The 24,145-nt window shown below is 41.6% G+C and overlaps 1 protein-coding gene across 3 annotated transcripts in view; it reads left to right on the top strand.

Moving 5' to 3' along the window:
* The window catches only part of PTPRZ1 (protein tyrosine phosphatase receptor type Z1), a 250,893-nt gene that overhangs the window by 130,875 nt on the left and 95,873 nt on the right, over positions 1–24,145 (top strand). The window contains exons 12-14 of one of the 3 annotated variants that reach the window (XM_044280284.1): positions 2,144–3,068; positions 4,902–5,249; positions 21,274–21,418. In XM_044280284.1, the coding sequence (XP_044136219.1) occupies positions 2,144–3,068; positions 4,902–5,249; positions 21,274–21,418 (1,418 nt within the window). Of the gene's footprint in view, positions 1–2,143; positions 3,069–4,901; positions 5,577–21,273; positions 21,419–24,145 lie in introns of all 3 variants that reach the window. The other 2 variants (XM_044280283.1, XM_044280285.1) reach the window with 2 other exon arrangements.

Below are 24,145 nucleotides of genomic sequence, written 5' to 3'. Positions count from 1 at the left end.
ACAGTGCCATCTATAGATCCCCCCTAATCAGTGCCATCCACAGATCCCCGCCCATAACATTGCCATCCACAGATCCCCCTCCCTGACGCTCAGAGGCGTATACATTTATTAACTTTAATCGGTAACTTTAACTTTAAATCAGCGCTCATCTCTTTACTAGGGTATCTTACTCTCAGCTCCGGTAACAGGCAGTGCTGCGCCGCCTAGTGGGAGGAGCATGTGCGTGACGTCAGTGAGTAAGCGCCGCCCGCACTGCCTGTTACCGGAGCTGAGAGTAAGATACCCTAGTAAAGAGATGAGCGCTGATTTAAAGTTAAAGTTACGGATTACAGTTACCGGTAATAAATGTATACTCCTCAGAGCGGCAGGGCACTGTATATTTTAACCCCCAGGCAAGCGTCCCCGTCACCATGGGAACGCCTGGGGGTTCGAATATACCATCGGATCTGAGTATACTCGGCGTATAAGACAACCCCCGACTTTTGAAAAGAATTTCTGGTGTTAGAAAGTCGTCTTATACGCCGGAAAATACGGTACTTCATTATCGGGTTGAAAACAAACACATCACGTTCTACCTATTATAATCAGGAGAATGAAAAACAGAACATCAAACACATAGAAAGCAGTTGCTACATGTCTTCAGGTTAGGAAGAAAATTCCTTCCTGATGCCAAATACAGCATTCAGAATAAATTTCAGCAATCTAATGCAATACTCATCTTTCTGGAAAGACATCCAATACCCTTTCAACTACTTAGCAACCAGATTACTGAGCATCTTAGTGGCTAGATGTTTTACCAGTTTTCTGCAGATAATGGTAACCACCATCACAAATAAACATTGACGAGAAGGCAGCGCTCATGGGATCAAACAGCTGATCGGGGGAGGTGCCAGGATTCACCCCCGGCGAGATATTGATGATCTATCCTGAGAATAGGTCATCAATACTGTATAAATAAAGCAGACAACCCTTTTAATTCTCAGCTGTTTAGCCCCTTAGATGCAGTAGTCCGTAGTGACCCCTGCATTTCACAGTCAAAACCTCATCAATGAGTGTCACTTCTAAGTGCCTACTAAGCCTCAGGCAGGGTATAATAGGTGGCTCTCAGTTTTATACTTATAGGCATTAATGCATTGGATTACATTAAAATTCCGGGGCATTGTATAGTATAAGTCAGAATCATTCGTAAGAGTCCCTCAGTGGGGACTGACAGTTGCAAAGAAATGTCTGTCTGGCTGCGGCTTCCCTGGCAAAATGGCAGGCAGCTCTGGGAGCTTATTGCCCTGAGGCTTACATGTTAGAGGGGCCCTGTTATGAGATAACCTCTTTAACTGGGACCACAACTGGCACCAAACTTGGCCTTACTCCAGTTTTACAAGTGAGAAACATTGATTAATCGATCCCACTGAGCTCTCAGCCTTAAGCCATATATTAAAGTGGAAATTTACCTGTGGATATTGCTGTGGGAGAAATGTGTTGCGAAATATGAAGTCTTGGAAGATAAGACAAGCTGAATATTTAATATCATGAACTCAATTCCAAGCAAATTATTTCTGCAATGTATGAATTAGGTTTTGTAAATGCAACATATCCTAAAGTAGTTTTCCAAGATTAAACTATTGATGAGCTATCTTTAGGATAGGTGATCAATATCAGATTGGTGGGGATCTGACGCTTGGCACGCTATTGATTAGCTGATAGAAGTAGCTGCAGCGGTCACTGGAACTAGCACAACTCCATATACTGTGTAATGCCGAAGCAGTTCAAGTGCACCGTGGCTCTTTCTAACAGTTGATTATATGGTGCAATCTGATATTAATGACCCATCCTAAAGATAGGTCATTAACGTGTAAGTCCCATAAAACCCATTTAATGTTAGATGAGAAAAATGTTTTCACATGTTCTATAAACCAAGTTCGTTCATGAGGAAAGTGTAGAGGTGTGTGTATTTATATAGCCCCTACTAGATTACTAATCACTCCGTACGTGGGCTGCTGTGGCTTGCTCCTGGAGCCTATTACTGGACAGTATTTATAGTAGTTTATTGCAGTGTGATTTGACATATAATAATTTTACATGCAAAGTTTTTACGTTCTTTATAAAATAGAGATCAGTTTTGAGCAGTTGCTTTTCATTTTTACAGGACAGCGAAGAAGATGAAAATGAAAAGATGTCTGCAATACCACTGAGCACTGTCAGCACTCGAAATCAAATACATGGGCAAGAAGTTCAAGCAACAACTTCTCAATACATGAAAGAGCTGAGTTCTCAGCCATACAACCCAACACCAGAAACATGGAAGGACCTACCACATGGGCAGCCTGATCGTCTAAAAAATCTGTTGTATCCAACTTTGCAGTCTACAGTGAAGTCATCTGTTGTTACACCTCTTGATGCACATAGAGTGAAAACCACTGAACGAGAAGAAGAAGCACAGGTCAATAAGACTAACGAGCTGAAAAGTAAGGTTGAAATATGGATACTCAATATCTCTGACAGCACAAGACCACCTGTTGAAAATGATAGTCATACCAATGCTATTAATGATCTTCCGGTGGCCACTACAGGTTGGAAAAGAAGGATCTTGATGCCCACTGAGAAATCTCGTTACAGTGATAATGACACCTCCTTCACTACTACAGCCACCTTTACTTCTGTGGACACTCCAGTAAAAACCACTCAGGAAGATAACATTTCTGCGCAGTCTCCACAATCAAGTTCCAGTGAAGATTTATCCCCTGGCACTGATAGTGATTTTGTAAACCTAGCGACCGATGAGCCACTCGATGTACTGAATGCTACTTCTCAACCTGATGTTCTTACAGAGGAGATGAGGCGCGTGGTCAATATGGTTATTCCTAATGAAATTATATCATCATCAGCAGCTCCCAGCAGTGCAGAGCTGCTACCATCTACTTTGCTTCCAGAATTAGAGAAGCCCTATGTTTCAGCATCTACTTTCCCCCCTCTGGAAACATATCATTCGGTCTCTCCAAGCCTTGAACAGCATGGTTCTGCTTCTTCTGCGACTGAGGTACTCTCTCAGACAACCCAACCAGTATCGAATGGTGAGACACCTCTTCAACCCTCATACACTAGTGAAGTCTTTCCTCTAGTTACTCCTTTGTTGTCTGACACGCAGTTCCTGAACGCTACCCCTGCTTCGTCAGATATTGGTCAGATCCTGCATGCCACACCTGTATTTCCCAGTGTTGATGTGTCCTTTGAACCTTCCCTGTCTTCCCATGATGGCGTTCCTTTGCTTGCACTTTCCTCCACTTCCTCCAGTAGAAAAGTGTTTGGTCATCATGCAGTTTCAGAAATGTTTTCACAAGTCACACAGACTGTTGCAACTGATACCCTGTCTTTGCATGTTACTTTGGCCTTGCCTGAAACCAATGCCTTAGGTCAGCCAAGCCAAACACATTATTCTGATGTAAAACCACATCAGACTGCTCATGCTGCTTCTGAGATGCTAACACTTGGCCATGAGGGTGACACCTTTAATAATGTTCAATTGATTTCTCGACTTGAATCTTCAAGCACTGATTTAAAGATGCATGCACTTTCCACGGTGTCTGAACTTGCCTATCCTTTTTCTAATCATTTGGCTTCCACAGAACCTTTTGCTGTCTCGTCTGACTCATCTGCCTATGTGCATGATTCTGTTGGCATATTTCACCAGGGTACCTTAACCCCGATATCTAGCACTGAACTACAGCTTAAACCAAGTACTGTAATGATACAAGGGGATGTTTTACTCCAGCCTACACACAGCTTTCATAGTGAAGGGGATAATGCAGAAACATTCTCTGGTAGTGGGGATTTTTTGAATGGGATAGATTATTTGAACAGTCTTAATAAGTCCTCCGCTTCTGCGCTAGCTCCAGTAAAATACACCATACCTGAGCTTAAGCAAAGCCACCCCATTGCCATAGGTCCTACAGTAGATGACTTTGACACTGGAGCACAAACTACCTCTACTTATGGTGAAGTAGCTTTACATAAAGAACATCAAGTGATGGCAGATATTTCTTCATCTGATGTAATAAGGGAAGCCAAATTGTCACCAGAAATCAGTCCAGTGTCTCTTTCCACTACTGGCAATCTTGAAGCTGACATTAACGCAGTGTCAGAAAATCTGCTACCCGTCCAGCCATTGAATGCTGTATCCACACCCTCTGGTGACATATTGCTTAAAGCTACGCTTGCTGCAGCCTCAAAAACTGTCTCTGCTTTTACTGATATGTTACTTTTGCCGACTCAGGATTTCTTTTATGAGATGCCAGAAAAAGCCATTAATGAAGCACTGACGCAGACTGTGTCGCACTTGCCTAATACTAGCATTGCTTCAGCTCTACCCGGTGTTGCGGAGTTGAATGAGACGTCCCGCTCCCATGACATAGGCTCTAACACTGGCTCTGTGCTGCTGCCTTTTATCGGTGCTACTGCTGAGTCCTTGTTGCATTCTACTTATGTTCCACCTGTTGGTAATTCTTTGTCGCCAAGTTCTGTTCAACCCGCATATTCCCAGCAAACAATGTCAGTGTTGCATGAGAATGTTGTTGCACCTCGTTTGTTGTTTAATGTAAATTCGGATGCAAATTTATCACAGTCAGATGGGAATGACATAACTGTTCCGCCTTTAGATATTGTACCTGCCTATGATTTTGCAATTTCTCAGCCAGCTTCTACGCTATTGTTGCCTTCCAGTCTGCTACCACAAGACACTACCTTGTATATCCACACACCACCATATGCTTCTCCTGCGCATGGCATTCCTGTTGTGTCTTCACAATATACTAAAGGCAGCGTGTTACCCACCTCTGCTGTTGAAAGAAAAGCTAAAGCGTCTGTTCATCCTCCTGTAATTTTACCAAATGTGTATGTTTCTATTACAGCTGATTCTCCAGACAGTGAGAGTCCTAGCACATTATCAATGTTAACAGCTACACCTCAAACAACAACTGATGTGTTTTCTACTGTCAGCACTTATACCAAAACGGGCCCTTCTGTAGTGGATGATGGCGATCTTGTAGCTAGAACAGATTCCACGCCACCTACAGAACCCCAAGAGAATGCAGTAGCTGATACTAGTAGTTATGTGTACAGCGGGATGGAGAAGAGTCATCTCAGTGTCATCGAAACCACTGAGCAGCCTGAAGAAGGAAGCATGTTATCAACAGTGGCATCATCTGACAGCCCAACAAGCCATGACATGGAAGAAACAAGCCATTCAACACCTCCAGGTACTGACCTGAAGAAGCACAGTGACCCAGCTGTTCTGGAAACACACATTCAGACTGATAATGCTGCCTTGGAAAATACATCTGAGTCAAGTTCTTGGGCAGTACTGACTGGTGATGAAGAAAGTGGTTCAGGTCCAAGTACCTCAGATAGTCTTAGTGATAACGAGACCTCTACAGATTTCAATTTTTCAGACCTTAATGACAGAGACAAAGACTTTGAGGTTGCAGTTGAACCAGGTAAAGCAGATTTAACTCCTGGATCTGAAATGACATCAGCACCGTCTATAACTGTCGATCGTTCAACAGTAGTCAACGAGACTGAGGCAGGTTAGTGGTGGAGAATACAGCTGGATACAATATTGCCTCATACCATAAGAAATGAATATTCTATGTCTTGTGAACCATCAGCAATATTCTGATCTATAATGTAGTATGAAAACAGTGTTATTGAAATTAGAAATTTTGAGTGTATGAAAGGAGTAAGTGGCAATTTTTAGAGAATCAGTCAAGTGAAAGGTGACAATTTTTTTTCAAGCCAGCAGTTTAGACATGTCCATGGTAAGTTTCTTTTCGGGAGGATTGTAGATACAGTATTGTTTTGAGTTAGTTAGTACTTTTGAAATGTATCTGATGTCTTAAAATAAACGGTAATATTAAACTTGAGCCACTATGATGATTCCTAACATAGCTTGCGCTTCTTTTAATCACTTTGGATATGGGTGCACTAGCCTCTGCTACCTTCTGTGTGTTTCTGCTGTTGGGTTCTCTCGCTTTGCTTTCCTTTTGGAATCTAATCAAATAAACACCTTAACTAATGTAACCGCCATGCAACCAATTGTTACATATCAATGCATGCAGCATGCCCTGATCAATAATGGTTTCTCTGCAACAAGGTTTAAAGAGAGAAGGTTCGGTCCCGCTCACTGTGGACTATGTACCAAACAGAAAGTGGGTAAATTACAAGCAAAACTCAGCTGTATCATCGGAGGCATGTGTGTCTTTACACCAAAAATTGCTCTCCCTGATACACAGTACTGTAGGAAATGTTAAAGGTGTCATCCATCTGCTTAGAGAGCATCTGGCAATATATCAGTTATGATAAAAGCAATCAACCATGACAGCAAGCACAGACTGCAAACTTTGTACTGGCAGGAAACTTCTGAAATATGTATACTAGGAATGCAACCATAACCATATATTTACTAAAGGGTAAGGACCACTCAGGAGTGTACACAGATATCAGGATACCCTCAGAAAGGCTTACTGTATTATGGGCCCCTCGGAGAGATGTATTTCTGGAGGAATGTTTTAATAGAAAAGTCATGCTTTTGCTGATTTTCCGCAACTTTTGTGCCGCAAAAATTGAAACAGGAGACCTATAGATATGGTGCTCATTCTGAACACCATATTTCTCAATGTATTTACACCAGAAAGCTCAAATTGATATATTTATGAAGCTCCCCCTTGCTGTTCTAAATCCTCTGCTTCCCTTCAAACAGTATGTGATGAAACGGACTGCTGGCAGCCACCACTGAGGTATCTCAATGAATAGGAATTATGCATCTTCCATAGAACTAAATGGAAGCTTTCGAAAGGGTTGCTCCTAGCTACCCCTAGTGGTGGCTGCAGGTAATTACATTGAATTTATATCAGGAAGCACAAGAATGAGTCCCACGTAGGGTCTCCCTCACCTTGGGCCCCATAGCAGTGGCGTGAGCTGCCTCCATGTTAAGCACGCCACTGGTGGTAAGTTAACAGAACTTTTCTCATCCTTTTTAAGGTCCATATTGTAAGGATCTAGCATTGGACTGATATTTAGTTTTTACTGAGGATTAAAATGAACAGAATAGGCCTCACTATAGTCGAGAGATAAATATATAGAATATAAGTAGATTTCTCATCACATTCATATTTCATCTACACGTGCTACAACCTGGTGGTTTCCTTTAAAAAAATTAAAAAAAACATTGAATTTTTTGCTCCTTTCCTCTGGTATTTCAGCAGAGGTAAGAAGTATAGTATGCAATGGGACTGCATAGACATCAATTTCTTATATGATTTATCAGAATCATCCCCTGCAAGCTTTTTATCCAAATGTTTAATGTAATTTCAAATTTATCCATGTTCACTTGTAAGTCCACCAGAGTTATACAGGTGCCCATTACGCTGATCTGTAGTGGGCCTATGGACAAGCAGAGGGGTAATGGTCCTGGGTTTAAAGGGTGATAGAGATAAAATATACATCAAGGTGTTCCTGCATCTCCCTATATTACACAATAATAAATACAGGAATGGCCGCAATAGGAATAACTGTAGTTATGTGCCGGCCAGGGGCGGACAGACTTAGGGAAACATCAGAGCAGCCAGCACTTTGCTGTTTCTGTAGCAGTAAATGGGAGCTGGAGAAAAAGTGTAGGACAGGGAGCTACACTTTATCCGTAACTCTATAAGGTCACCGGTTGTCATAACTCTGCCTCTCCTGGCCAGCATTTACTGTGGTTATTCCCATGTCAACAGTGAAAGGTCAGTATCAGACAACCCCATTAAGGGGAACCTACCATGCTGAATATGGTGTCTGAGCTGCAGGCAGCATGTTGTAGAGCAGGAGGAGCTGAGCAGATTGATATACAGTACAGACCAAAAGTTTGGACACACCTTCTCATCCAAAGAGTTTTCTTTATTTTCATTACTATGAAAATTGTAGATTCACACTGAAGGCATCAAAACTATGAATTAACACATGTGGAATTATATACATAACAAAAAAGTGTGAAACAACTGAAAATATGTCATATTCTAGGTTCTTCAAAGTAGCCACCTTTTGCTTTGATTACTGCTTTGCACACTCTTGGCATTCTCTTGATGAGCTTCAAGAGGTAGTCTTCTGAAATGGTCTTCCAACAGTCTTGAAGGAGTTCCCAGAGATGCTTAGCACTTGTTGGCCCTTTTGCCTTCACTCTGCGGTCCAGCTCACCCCAAACCATCTCGATTGGGTTCAGGTCCGGTGACTCTGGAGGCCAGGTCACCTGGCGCAGCACCCCATCACTCTCCTTCATGGTCAAATAGCCCTTACACAGCCTGGAGGTGTGTTTGGGGTCATTGTCCTGTTGAAAAATAAATGATGGCCCAACTAAACGCAAACCGGATGGAATAGCATACCGCTGCAAGATGCTGTGGTAGCCATGCTGGTTCAGTATGCCTTCAATTTTGAATAAATCCCCAACAGTGTCACCAGCAAAGCACCCCCACACCATCACACCTCCTCCTCCATGCTTTACGGTGGGAACCAGGCATGTAGAGTCCATCCGTTCACCTTTTCTGCGTCGCACAAAGACACAGTGGTTGGAACCAAAGATCTCAAATTTGGACTCATCAGACCAAAGCACAGATTTCCACTGGTCTAATGTCCATTCCTTGTGTTCTTTAGCCCAAACAAGTCTCTTCTGCTTGTTGCCTGTCCTTAGCAGTGGTTTCCTAGCAGATATTCTACCATGAAGGCCTGATTCACACAGTCTCCTCTTAACAGTTGTTCTAGAGATGTGTCTGCTGCTAGAACTCTGTGTGGCATTGACCTGGTCTCTAATCTGAGCTGCTGTTAACCTGCGATTTCTGAGGCTGGTGACTCGGATGAACTTATCCTCCGCAGCAGAGGTGACTATTGGTCTTCCTTTCCTGGGGCCGTCTGCATGTGAGCCAGTTTCTTTGTAGCGCTTGATGGTTTTTGTGACTGCACTTGGGGACACTTTTAAAGTTTTCCCAATTTTTCGGACTGACTGACCTTAATTTCTTAAAGTAATGATGGCCACTCGTTTTTCTTTACTTAGCTGCTTTTTTCTTGCCATAATACAAATTCTAACAGTCTATTCAGTAGGACTATCAGCTGTGTATCCACCTGACTTCTCCACAACGCAACTGATGGTCCCAACCCCATTTATAAGGCAATAAATCCCACTTATTAAACCTGACAGGGCACACCTGTGAAGTGAAAACCATTTCAGGTGACTACCTCATGAAGCTCATCAAGAGAATGCCAAGAGTGTGCAAAGCAGTAATCAAAGCAAAAGGTGGCTACTTTGAAGAACCTAGAATATGACATATTTTCAGTTGTTTCACACTTTTTTGTTATGTATATAATTCCACATGTGTTAATTCATAGTTTTGATGCCTTCAGTGTGAATCTACAATTTTCATAGTCATGAAAATAAAGAAAACTCTTTAAATGAGAAGGTGTGTCCAAACGTTTGGTCTGTACTGTATATATACTGAATCTTTTCTTCTCCTGCTCTATAACATGCTGCCTGCAGCTTACATAGCATTTTCATGATGATGGGTTCCTTTTAACCCTTTCCCAACATCTTACATAACAGTACATTACATGTAATTTCTTTAAAGATGGCACCCACTCCGGAGGGGAGCGGGCGCCTTAGCTGCCAGGTGCCTGCCCTTTCACACAGCAGACACCTGGGGCTAATGTCTGCAACCAGCAAAATGGAGATCACAGACATTTAACACCTCCCATGGTTAAATGTGACCACGTCATTTGAGAGCTCAAAACCCGGAAGTACTGATTGGCGACTGGGGGAGCCATTCATTGTCTTTGAAAGGCCAGGGCCTGCTGAGGCTCCAATGCCTTTTGCAGCTATATTCCAAGCTAGTCAGCTAGCAGGTGGCAGTACTGCATTAGAAGATACCTATCTGTGTGTATTGTACTGGATAACATTCCATTACTTTATACAAATTTCAATCCAACAATTGCATGTTATTGTTACCTAGGGTGACTTAAAAAAAAAAATGAATATAAAAATGTTAAATCACCTCCCTTTCCTCAAAATAAACAAAGAAAAAAATTAAAACAAACATCATAGGCAAACATGTATCCCATAAGGTGAATGGCTTAACAGGAAAAAAAAAATTTAAATGGCCGATTTGATCAAAAAGTCATACTCACCCCTAAAGGATATCACTGAAAAGTATCGCCCCCTTCAGAAAATGAGCCCCCACACAGCTCTGTAGCCGTAACTATAAAAAAAAAACTATGGGGGGAGGGGGGATTTGAAAGAAAAAGTAATTTTTTTCCAAAGTTTTAATTTTATTTTTTTCAGTATTAAAGCACAAGAAAAATTAAACATATCTGGTATCACTGTAACTGTACTGACCTGGAGAATAAAGAGCACAAGTCAGTTTTACTGCATAGTGTAAACCGTAAAACCAAAACCTATAAAACTGTGGTGGAATTAATGTTTTTTCCAATTCCTCCGCATTTGGAATTTTTTCCCACCTTCCCAATACATCCTATGCAATATTAAATTAAAGTATAACTTCTGCTGCAATAAACAAGCCCTCATGCGGCTATGTGAATGAAAAAATAAAAAAGGTCTGGCTCCAAGAATGCATGGAGTAAAAAATGAAAACACCAAAACGGAAAATTGCCCGTGGTAGAAGGGGCAGATTCTTGGATAGTTTCCCCTTGATATTTCAAATCATATATTGAAATAATATATTTATTTTCTATCTAAAGTTCCTAGCTTGCATCATTTTATTGCTGCGCACCATTTTATCAGAAATGACTATTTCATTTCCACCTTTGTAAATTGAGCTTGCACATATATTTAGACGGTCAATGTCAGAGTAGTGTTTCCCAAGCAGGCCAATTTATGAGGATTTCCTTAGAGAGGACCTGTCAGCTCCCCAGACACATCTGTTTTAGTATCTACTTGTATTCCCCAAGCAATAGTAACTCTGTTCGGAGACCTCTGTGCTGTGCCATTTCTCAGTTATTCCTAGAAGAAATTTATGAATACCTTGAAAAAGGGTTTGATGTAAACATTTCAGGATTGCTGACAGGTCTTCTTTAAAGTTATTCTTATAAATATATTGATACTTCAGTATTTTCTTCACAAGCCAGAGACTTGGGTATCATTGCAACAGGAAATTACAATCCATTATACACTTACATAGTTTTGTTGCGTGCTGTTCAAATCACTGTGTCCGCAATCCTTATCAGTGTAGCTTGACTGACAGGAGCTATGAGTAAATGGATTTGGTACATTATGACATGTAGGTGCACACATATGTATAGAGTTAGATTAACACTGTATACCAATGGTTGAACCCACACATATGAAACATATACAGATGTAGCAAACTTTGACTTGGCAATGCACGAAACTCACAATTGCTGCAAATGTTATTTTACGTTTTCAGTGGCTTTTGTTGTGCTAAGTGTCAGTTTAAGCTTTGCCGCAATGGTGCGTGTAACGTTTTAAATTTTAAAATTACACAACAAAAATGGAGTGCGACCACATCAATATCCAATAAGAAATCAATTTATTCATATCTCAATAAAATTAATGACATACATTACAATACATGATTATAAATTAGCAGGGACAAGTCACAGTCATACATCGCCCTGCCAGCAGTCCCATCACAATAGTGTTGAGAGATATATCCCCTTAATCCCTAAACCATGGAACAAAAGTCCTAACAGATTAAATAAAAAAACTGGAAGGATATACAATACAGCAACCAATTGCAAATGCAAGTATGCCTCCTATATAGCTGTAGGCCACGCTATTCGGGCTCAAACCGCACAGATCAATAAAGCCGAAAGGAGCACAAAATGAGAATGAGACATACCGATATTGCAGGGACTGCAGTCAGGGCAAAGGCACTCCTCAACGCGCGTTTCGCGTATAGTTTGCTTCCTCAGGAGGAGATCTATACGCGAAATGCGTGTTGAGTGCCTTTGCCCTGACTGCAGTCCCTGCAATATCGGTATGTCTCATTCTCATTTTGTGCTCCTTTCGGCTCTATTGATCTGTGCGATTTGAGCCCGAATAGCGTGGCCTACAGCTATATAGGAGGCATACTTGCATTTGCAATTGGTTGCTGTATTGTATATCCTTCCAGTTTTTTTATTTCATCTGTTAGGACTTTTGTTCTATGGTTTAGGGATTAAGGGGATATATCTCTCAACACTATTGTGATGGGACTGCTGGCAGGGCGATGTATGACTGTGACTTGTCCCTGCTAATTTATAATCATGTATTGTAATGTATGTCATTAATTTTATTGAGATATGAATAAATTGATTTCTTATTGGATATTGATGTGGTCGCACTCCATTTTTGTTGTGTAATTCTATGCATTGAGGGAGTGTACCTCTTTTGTTAGAGACCGGTGGTGATTTAAGCTTTAAATTTTAGGTTAAACGTTGCTACATTTAGTTTATTAATTAGCATTTTTTCCAACTACAATGTTGTAATCATAAAGCATAATTTCATAATTTGTGTAATACACCGCTATCACCACAAGATGGCAGTGTCTCCCAAGAATTTGTAAAACAAATCAACCACTAGGAAGAATGACATTACAAAAAATACTTTTCTATACTTGTCTGCCATACTGTTAAACAAAAAGCTTAGTGAGCTTACAATAGATAATATTAGGGCCTTTTGCAAGTACTTAACATTTTTGTTCAATTTTTGAAATCATTTAGCATAGGGACAAGCATAAAAACGATCAGTCCTTAGGTAAAACTTTTATTCCTAGGTACACAAACATAAGGTTGGTCACTCGAGTTATTTCATCTTTTTGTGTAAACAGTTAAGAAATGTCAAGTTCATGCTCTCAGATTCTTGTTACATGGTTAATGAAATACATAGCACAAAATATATTCAATTTTAAAGGGTTTCTGTCATAAGAAATTACGTTATTTAGCTGACTGACCTTAGCGATGTGCTAATGTCAGCAGAATATAACAGTATGCTTTATAACTCCCTGCCTGCCGCTGTTCTCTTAAAATACTTTTAAAATATGCTAATGAACTTCTAGGTGCTATTAGGGTATTGCTTCAGCACCTAGAGGCTCGGTCTACGTACCCTTTGGCACGCCCAGGTCCAGTTGATTGGTGAGTTCTCCTCTTCGTCCAGTAAATCCTGTGCCTGCGCCGTCATGTTTAGTATTTGGCGCAGGCGCAGTGAGTGAAGCATCTAGGATTGCTCCAAACAACATTTCATTGTATTGTACATTGTATTACATTGTAATGTACAATGACAATAAAGGCATCTTATCTTATCTTATCTGAAGGGCGCACTCCTGCTGCCAGCCTCACTCACTGCGCCGTCTTTACTCACTGCGCAGGCGCCGTCCCGTTTAGTATTCGGTGCAGGCGCAGTGAGTGAACGACGAACTCCTGGAGCGCGTCCTTCACTCACTGCGCCTGCGCTGAATACTAAACAGGATGGGATTTACTGGACGAAGAGGAGAACTCGTCGCCAGTCAATCAACTGGACCTGGGGGTGCCAAAGGGTAAGTAGACCGAGTCTCTAGGTGCTGAAGCAACGCTTTCATTGCACCTAGAGTGTTAATTTTAGGATAACGGCGGCAGGCAGGCAGTTATAAAACACACTGTTCTGTACTGTTGACGTTAGCACATCGCTAAAGGTCAGTCAGCCACATAACCTACTTATCATGCTAGATTTTTTAGCGTATTGAAAAGAAACATAATGTGGTATCAGAATTGGGGCATTCATTACATTTTACCTTCACAGACAGTTTTAACAGTACATGCTCAAATACATAGAATTTTCAAGACAAGCTGTAAACGTTTCCAATGGAAAATTCTAAATGTCAGGTCACTGAGATAATTTAAAAATGTTATCCGATTTTGGAAACTTCCAAATGCCCTATTAGAGAATTCTGAGTTAAAGGGGTTCTCCAAAACAATTGTTGACCCATCCCTAGGATAGGTCATCACTATCAGATTGGTGGGGGCTCAGCACCCTGTACCCCTGTTGATCAGCTGTTCAGGAGTAGCTATGGAGCTGGAACTTCTGTAGTGGATGGAGCTGGCTACTGCAGCGCTGCTCCCATTCTATTCAATATAACTGCAGTAACCAGTTCTGTCCACTATGCTGTGCTGTTTCCGGTGCTGGAGCTACCTGCTGATAGGTGGCAGTGTGGGGTGTCTAATATTTATGGCCTATCCTAAGGATAGACCCTTAAATCCTAGAGAACCCCTGTAATATAGCATAGTCCCCTCCCCAGGACTATCATGTATTTGCCAGGGCATACGGTGTCTACAAAGAGCTTCTCATTCACTCTGGAGGTCCTGGCATTCTCCTGCATTGCATGGATAGCCCGCAGCTTTTAATGGTCACTGTGTAATGCCTAATTTCACCTGTTGTGGTGCTGCAGGAAAATGTCCCATTTGCTGCCAAGTTCCTGTATGAATTACATCTGAGGATCCAAGGATCCCAGCAGCAGGACCCTCTGTGATCAGCTTATCTTCAGGGAATTCTTCCAACAAAAGGGAATTGTCTAAAGAAGACAACCCCTTTAATTTATGGATGTGCTAGAATATGTATATTACCTGGAAGATCATTGATGAGAGCTGTCTATTAAAGGGGTTGTCCCCATGGAGAGCCCGGTACATCACCGGATCTCCAGCAAAAGCCTTTGCCCTGCGGGATTTACCCCGGACAACCCCTTTAAATAAACTATATGGATATTGTCCCAAATATCACATTACATCACAATCTCATAATATCACACATGATTTTAATTTAACCCTATTAGTTAAAAAAAAAATCATAATGTGATTTGCTGGTATTGCGAAGAAATCTGTGTGATGGCAAAATGTATCTGCATGGAACTTCACGTGACCCCATAGGATTACATTAGAAGTACTGTGCCCCGATCTAATGCAGTCACATTAGTGGGATAATGGCACGTTCTTAGTTGCTATGGAGCCCATGGCAGTCACAAATTTTTTAATTGGAAAGACGAGAGACTGTTAATGGGCTGGTAGAGAAGCCATAAGGAATTATCTGAATTGTTTCACTTCTAAATGGAGTGATGCAAATTCCAATTTCTTAGGAAACCGCAGTGTAAGCAATACTGTATTATATCCATTTATTCACCAAAGGTGATGCTTTTAACCTGCATTCAGGACTAGTTCAAGGACCGTCAACCCAATGAATAATAATATATGCATATATATATATATATATATATATATATATATATATATATATAGTGATACATTTCCATAAAAAAATCTAAACGTGTTACATAGGTGAACATAATAACCACATCTTGAATGATGTCCTACAGGAACATAGTACAGTGCATTACTCCACGTTCCACCAGTGCTCCTTTATACTCATAGTATTCTAGTATCCCGACCATTACAGCCTATAGAGAGGAGAAAAGATATGCCATCTGTCCTTGTACTGGGTGGATTGTTCTCCTCTTAAAGGGGTAGCTCAGACGGTGGCAGTGCATACATATTCTAGACACTGCATGGGACGACTCTAGGCACTACTCTGCATGCAAGAAATGAAAGCTCACATTGTAAAATAAGAACAGTTATGATCTCCTTTCTTTCCAATCCATAAATGCCCCATGGCCCACATCCTAATTTCTGATGCCATGAAGAGTTTTCTAATCCAGGTGCGTTATCTATATACCACGTATCGGTCTGTGGAACCATGTGTATCAGATGTTCAGTGCTAGGATGTGATATGCATGTCTTCAGCCCCACCTGTGACTTTTATTTCTGTAAAATGTAGACCCTACTGAGAAATGCATGACCGTGCAGTGCCCATTACCTGCCATCCCTGTGGTTGTTGGTCTGCAGACTAATGCATACTGTATGTTTGGATGTCTAAGCTGTGCACGGACCGCTTTGATATGTATAGAAATGGCAACATCATATTTTATGATATGAAGTCTGTATGTCTGTTATCTATTAAGACATGAAGACATTGGTTATGGGCAAACATTGTGGTTTACTATTGGCAGAATATATAGAAGACCTGTCAGTGGTACCCTATTGAAAAGACAGTTTTTACCTGTAAGTAGGTAAAAAATTCAATTAGCTTCATAAGCTTGTATCCAAATTCTTAAGGCAGAATAGCTTGTTGGTGCCTCCCCTGGCACCTAGCACTAAGGCACATATGTCACCCATTATAGCCCTTCACATGCCCCACTAGGGAAAAGTTGGGAGCTCCCTATTCCCATAAGATTGTCTGCTGACCCCTCCAAAAACTTCTTCAGGTTTGGCCTTCTACTGTATATAGAGTGCTTAAAAGATTATTAACACTGAGCACTCTGGACACTGTCTTGTCCTAAAGGGCATATGTTGGCAGATTTGTACCTATGAAACTGGCCGACCTGTTATATGTGTGCTGGGTAGCAGAAGACATCTGTGTTGGTCCCATGTTCATATGTGCCTACATTGCTGAGAAAAATTATGTTTTATATATGTAAATGAGCCTCTAGGAGCAACAAGGCCGTTGCCATTACACCTAGAGGCTCTGCTCTCTCTGCAACTGCCACATCCTGATCCTGTCAATGAGGGTGCAGTCGGCGAGGCAGTTGCAGAGAGAGCAGAGCTTCTAGGTGTAATGGCAACGCCACCATTGCCCCTAGAGGCTTATTTACATATATTAAAACTTACCATTTTTCTCAGCAATGCGGGCAGATATGAACATGGGTCCAACACAGATGTCTTCAGCTGCCAAGTGCACATGTAACAGGTCAGCCAGTGTCATAGGGACAAATCTGCTGATAGATGCCCTTTAAGTGTAGAGGAAGATCAACTCCCTAAAGAATATCTGGGAGTGGGGGATGGGAAATGACAACTATATTAAAATCAATTTTGTGGTGCTTAAAGCAGTTGTCACTTCCCTTCTTTGTGACAAAAGTACAAAGAAATTCTTCAAGCCTGGCATAAGACATACTCCACAAAGTAGTTTTAAAGTGGCAACCTAGCACCCATAAAGCCATATTTATACATAGATACGTGCACACTAATTTATACAAGGAGCCAATTTGCTCTTTAAAGAGTCTGTCAGCAGTTTTGACCCCTAAAACTACTGACAGAGCTATGTAAGCAACTGTAAGAGTAGTCACCTGTGTGTGCACTTGGTAATCCTTCTTGCATAACCAAGAAATCAAAGTTTTAATGCTTCTGGCACCAGGATCGAAAGTGCTAGGGGTTGGAAAGTTTTCAGTACAGAGACCCCTGGGCACTGTGTGAGAACGCCCCCTTGGCACTTCTGATCCTGGAACCAGGAGTGTTAAAACCTCTAAGGCTAGTTTCACACTAGCGTTCGGCTGTCCGCTCGTGAGCTCCGTTTGAAGGGGCTCACAAGCGGAGCCGAACGCTTCCGTCCAGCCCTGATGCAGTCTGAATGGATGCGGATCCGCTCAGACTGCATCAGTCTGGCGGCGTTCAGCCTCCGCTCCGCTGGCCTCCGCACGGCCAGGCGGACAGCTGAACGCTGCTTGCAGCGTTCGGGTGTCCGCCTGGCCGTGCGGAGGCGAGCGGATCCGTTCAAACTTATAATGGAAGTCAATGGGGACTCAATCTTCAAGCGGATCCGTCCCCCATTGACTTTCAATGTAAAGTCTGAACGGATCCGCTCAGGCTACTTTCACACTTAGAAATTTTTCTAAGTTATTAATGCAGACGGATCCGTACTGAACGGAGCCTCCGTCTGCATTAATATGATCGGATCCGTTCAGAACGGATCCGATCGAACGCTAGTATGAAAGTAGCCTAAGTCATACAAGAAGCATGACCATGCAAAGCGGTATGTGTACACTGCCCTCCTCATAGCTTAGGCAACTTTCACACTTGCGTTGTTTTCCGGTACTGAGATCCGGCAGAGGATCTCAGTACCGGAAAAAAATGTTTCCGTTTAGACCTCATGCATTCTGAATGGAAAGACGTCTGTTCGGGATGCAAGCTGCAGTTTTGTGTCCGGTCATAGAAACAGAAAAAAACAGATACGGCACTGAAAACAATGTAAGGCTACTTTCACATCAGCGTTTTTGCTGGACTCGGCAGGGTTTATAAAAACTCTTCCATTACTGATAATACAACCATCTGTATTTGTTATGAACGGATCTGGTTGTATTATCTGTAACATTGCCAAGACGGATCTGTCATGAACTCCAATGAAAGTCAATGGGGGACAGATCAGTTTTCTATTATGGCAGATAGGGTCAGAAAAAACGGATCCGTCCCCATTGACGTACATTGTGGGTCATGACTGATCCGTCTTGTTCCGCATCCCAGGATGGAAAGCAAACCGCAGCATGGTATGAGAACGGAATGCATTTTGGAGCACTCCATTCTGTTCAGTTACGTTTTGTCCCCATTGACAATGAATAAGGACAAAACGGAAGCGTTTTTTTCTGGTATTGAGACCCTATGACGGATCTCAATACTGGAAAATATTAAAGCTAATGTAAAAGTCTATGGTGACAGATCCGTTTTTTATGGAGCCTAAAAAAATGTCTGTCACTAAATACATTGAAAGTTAATGGGTGACTGATCTGGTTTTTAGGCTCCATTTATTTCCGTTTTGAGTTCACACAACCACATTCTAATGGAACGGATGCATCCTGATGTGCAAAATCAAAACGGATCCATTTAATTCTGGTATTGAGATCCTCTGCTGGATCTCAATATCGGAATTGACAACGTAAGTACTGTATATGTCTGTCAGCAGTTTTGATGGGTCAAAACTGCTGACAGACTCCCTAAAATTTGCAATTAAATTTATATTTGTTTTTGGTTTCTCCCTAAAGCTGGATATGGGCCTTTGGCGTCCGTTATGGGACATTTGAAAAATTACCTTCTGTCAAGTAGACTGAAGAACATGTATATTTCCTGTGATAAATATGTATATCTTCCCTGTAGCTGACAGGAACAAGCAACGCTACCATACATACCAAAGCGAGTCAATTTCCAAATAATTTCCTGTGGTGGCTATATGTGTAAAATATATCTCTATGGAACGGTGGGGGAGCATGAGAAGCATGAACTAATGAGTGAATATCATATGTACATATGATATTTGTACGTAACTGCATGTTGTAAACTGTGTATGATACTACATGTGATTTACTTGTGATTAGGGAGTAATGATGCAGTATTTCATTGTAGGTCAAACAAGATGAAGATATACATTTTGTACCAATAGTATCATTTTCATATTGAAAATAAGTGAAATGTATAAAAGAGCAATACATAGTTAAGTGCACACATACATAATGTGCATAGCACAAGGGGACCTACCAATACAGTACATAATATGTTGAGATACTTTAGGGTACTTTCACACTAGCGGCAGGAAGGATCTGACAGGCTGTTTACCCTGTCGGATCTGTCCTGCCTCTATTTCGCCGTGCCGCCAGACCGCTGCTCCGTCCCCACTGACTATAATGGGGATGGGGGCGGAGCTCCGGCACAGCGAGGGACCGCTGGACTGAACAGTCGTACATGCAGTACTTTTAGTCCGGCGGCCTTTATAGTCAATGGGGACGGAGTGGTGGCACGGCGAAATAGCGGCAGGACGGATCCGACAGGGTGAACAGCCTGCCAGATCCGTCCTGCCGCTAGTGTGAAAGTAGCTGTACTTACTAGTGCTTCTTTACTTATCCTGTATTGATTCTGAGTTTCAAATGTTGTAGGTCATTGCTATCCACAGCTGTACTCACAATTCTGAGCTCGCAGAACCCCCTGCTTCTTCAGTGTCTGCACAGGCATTGTGCTGGTGATCCGTGCTTTACCAGGCATTGTACAGTAATCTGATGCAGAGAAGACATTGCTGTACAATGCAGTACAGCAGGGAGCATTGAATAAGGGGGCTTCACCGAGCTCTTATGGCAAACTGTAGCAGTGGGCTATGACACACTGTAAACCATGAACAATGCAAGAGAAGTAAAGCCAGGTATATGTAATGCTCAACTCCTATGTACATTATACCATCTGTATTCTAAGGTTATACAAGCTCCTATAAGTGTTCTGAGCGGTCACTAGTCTGGTCATACCCATGAATCCAGTGGGGCATTTCTATTGATGACTTGACTATGCAAACCATGAGATACCAGTGTCCATATGTCATTCTTGGTTGACTGATGCGAACATGTTCAAAAGTGCTATGATGCTGTACGAAGAGCATGTGGAATCTGTAACACATGTAATGGAGAATGGTGTAATGCCGAAAGAGGAGCTGTCACCTCTCCTGACATGTCTGGTTTAGTTACTGCTTGCATTCCCCATGTAATAACAGTTCTGGAGCAGCTATTCTTATGGCTCTATGTTGTGCTATTCCTGTATTATTCCTACTAGAAGTTTATGATTGTATTGTCTGCTGTCTGCAATAAAGATCCATCAGGGTGTTACCAGTTGGGGTTGTGTCCCTGCACAGTCTGACTCTGGATGGTGTCAGGGACACACCTCATACCGGAAACACCCTGTTGGATCTTTCTTGCAGACTGCTGACCATTTATAAACTTCTCGTAGGAATAATGAGAAGAACAGATACTAAAACAGATACGGAGAGGTTACAGGTCCTCTGTAATGTAGCGCAAAATGGTTTGCACTTTTACCCAGGAGTATAATATATGACAATACGTTTACATCAGGGTTAATTTATTCTACGTTTCACATAACAATCTACGGTAATTTGTGTATTGTGAAGTTCCTGGGAAATATATTAAGGTAAGTAAGCTTTAGAAACACAAAGGGGCACATTTATTAGGACTGGAGCTTTAGACGCCGGTCTTAATAAAGCCCTAAGCTGGCGGTGGATCTGCCAAAGTTATGAAGAGGCCTTCAGCAGATCCGCCGCCACTTCTAAATGTAAGACAGCTTCCTAGCTCTTTTACATTTACACCTTTTCTATGCCTAAAACAGATGTAGAAAATGGTAAATGAGACGGGGCTGCCGGACCGCCCCCTTCAGACCTGGCATGAGATAACTGTTGCGCCAAAATTTTCTCCTGAAATACACCTAATTTAGAGGTATTTCAGATTGATAAATGACCCCCAATTTTTTTACACGTTTTTACACATGGCCAAGCATTTTAGTTGAGTGATTCAAAGACCATTAGCATGAGGCATCAGTAGAGCTTGTGAATGTACCTCCACATTATCATGTTTTATGGTTTGCTTCTTCCACTATATAAATATGGATGATTTCCATTTTCTCTGACTACAGAGGCAAGTAATAGTAGCCATGAGTCTCGTGTTGGTCTAGCAGAAGGTCTGGAGTCAAAGGAGAAGACAATTATACCATTAGTGGTCGTGTCATCCCTGACCTTTATCTGTCTTGTGGTTCTTGTGGGTATTCTTATATACTGGCGGTAAGTAACCTAATTTTATTTCATGTTATAAAAAGCGAATTTTTGCTTAACTGTGTTCTGATGTTACTGGAGATACCATGGCGTTAGTAGATGGATACTGAGTTGTTCTGAAAAGTAGGAGGGATAGTACGCATAACAACTCAGTATCCATCTCTGGCCATGCATAGGGAATCCGCAGTGGCAAAATCCGATTTCAACGTTTGCATTGCCAGGGGTTAAATCTGCAGCAGAAATCCACAACCACAACTGACATGCCTCAAATTAAAATTCTGCACTGCTTGTCAAGTTATGTGCAGATTGTCTGCTGGAAAATTCCACAGCGTATGGATGAGAGCTATGAAAATCTCATCCACTTTGCTGCTACTGTAAGCGCTGCAGGTTCTCTGCCTGCAATGCACTGATTTAGTTTACTAGTAGATTCATAAGATTTCAAATCCAACTTTTTAGTAAAGGTTTTAAAAATATAAAAGCACAAAAAAAGGATTAATTAAGGTGTGACAAAACCATGTAAGGAACGGCCTGGAGAACAGTTTAAAGCCTCATTCACACGTCAGTGTCTCACGGACATCTAGTGTACGTGTTCTCCACAGACAGCACACGTCCCCATTCATTTTAATCTGTGTATTCAGACATCCGTGTTTTAGCACGGTCCGTGGGTCAGTGTTTTTAGCACGGATGCATGCTCTATTTTGTCCGTGTTCACGGAACCATTATAGTCTATGGGTCCATGAAAACTACGGAGGCAACGCAGATGCCATCCGTGTTGCATCCGTGTTGCATCCGTGTTTCACGGATCATTAGGAAGAGATGCTTTGAAAATTATTTTTGAGCTGTTCAGTGTCAGTGAAACACAGATGCAACACGGACAGCAAAAAACGGACACACGGATCCTTCACGGACATCTTCGCGGATGCATCACTGACCACTTGCTAACGGATTTGAGCACGGAAACGGACGTGTGTATGGGGCTTAATCTTGGAACCTATTAAAAAAAAAAGGCACAGTATAGACAATATATGTTACTATAAACTTATTTTACATTTATTAAATTAGACAATTAAAGATTTGGGAAATACCTTTTTCTCACCAAATTCCCTGTGGATCTGGCATGTAGATTTACAGTATGAATACATTTATGTGCCTCTTAAAGGTGTTGTCCCCTGACTGATGACCTATCCTCTGAATGGCCCATCAATAGCTGACACCCTGCCTCCCCACCACTCAGCTGTTCTGTGTAGCTCTGGCCAGCTGTAGAGCTGGTTATGGCAGTGCTATTCCATTCACCTTGAGAGCAGTAATCGGCTCCATCCATACTCAACAGACGAAGGGTGAAGGGTGTAGTGGACGGAGAGTAGTAGATGGAGCTGATTACAGCAGCTTTGCTCCCAATTAATGGACCTGGAGCCGCACTGCAGTAACCAGCTGGACGGAGCTATGCAGAGCAGTTATTGGCAGGATGCAAGGTGTTGAACCCCCTCAATCCTGAGGAGTGGACAACCCTTTAAGATTATTCAGCTGATCATGTATTAGTTGTGTTCATGCCATATATTATATTGCTGTTTAGATTTTTTGTCTTTATTTACTTATTGAACAAATCATTGTAATATTCCAAAAATATGTCCACAAGTTGATATTGAAGGCATGCAGTTCTGCTTTGCCAGCTGAAATGTTCACGTACATCTTCAATCCTGATGTTTCTCGATATTACATCTGTCAAACATTATTTTTTTACTTTTTTTGATTGATGGGAACTAGTGTACGTTTGTACGTTATATATAGGCAGTCATCACTTGTTTCATTCTAATCGAGTGCTAATTAGTCATTCACACTTAACACATCATCATCATGTTGTTCACCTCTTATACCAAACAGATGGAACTGTTTAAAGCCTCTTCTTGATTCAGAGAACCAGATGTTTGACATAGAATTTATATAGTAACAACCTAATTATTGAGTGATGTGTATGCTACTTTTCACACAATTCTTGAAGTTATGTTTCTGAAGATGACAGTAGCCAATACATTGAGTGTTTCTTTGTGTCTACAAGAAAAGTGCCGTGGTGATGTTGATTAAAGTCGAGTATTGTGTTCAACTTAATAAAGGGCGGATTCTAACATGGAAAGTACATAAAGTTTATCAGAGGCATGAAAGTGAGAAATGATACATCAGAAGATATTATCGTTGGCTGTGTGTGAGTGTCACGGATGGTGTTGCAGGAAACTAGAAGTCACAAATAAAGATCAAACATACTTGATCCCAAACTAAGGAACATATGGGTGAGCCCTATAAAAGCCCTAGAGCTCTCCCTGACTGCTCAGCCCATGCAAAGATCTTAATGATAGAAAATTGCATGCCCTCATACCTAGACTGAGTGACACCTGAAATCCCTACAATAGTGAGGGGACACGACCACCGGCTCCCTGCACTTAATACGGAGGGAGTCAGGGTCACCTAGATTTAAGCCAACAGGAAAACACAAATAAAAGAAAAAAACTTAACTGAGGAACTAGCAGTTGCGGCATCTAGCAGTGAGCACAAGCCAGGAAGTTGTATAAACAGCAAAGTGATGCAGTATGGGAGGGGATATAAAGGGATGCAATCAGTGCAACTAGATGACAGCTGAGAGAGGGAAACAAGATGACAAAACGAAGCCAAAACAAAAGAACCTCAAGCAAAAGGTACTGAAGAACGTCTGTCAGAGTTCTCAGAGATCTGGCGGTGACAGTG

This window comes from Bufo gargarizans, chromosome 2 (genome assembly GCF_014858855.1).
Source record: "Bufo gargarizans isolate SCDJY-AF-19 chromosome 2, ASM1485885v1, whole genome shotgun sequence".
In the NCBI taxonomy this organism is placed as follows: Eukaryota; Metazoa; Chordata; class Amphibia; order Anura; family Bufonidae; genus Bufo; species Bufo gargarizans.
Note: the sequence above shows the minus strand (reverse complement) of the source record. Positions and strands in the feature narration are given on the sequence as shown.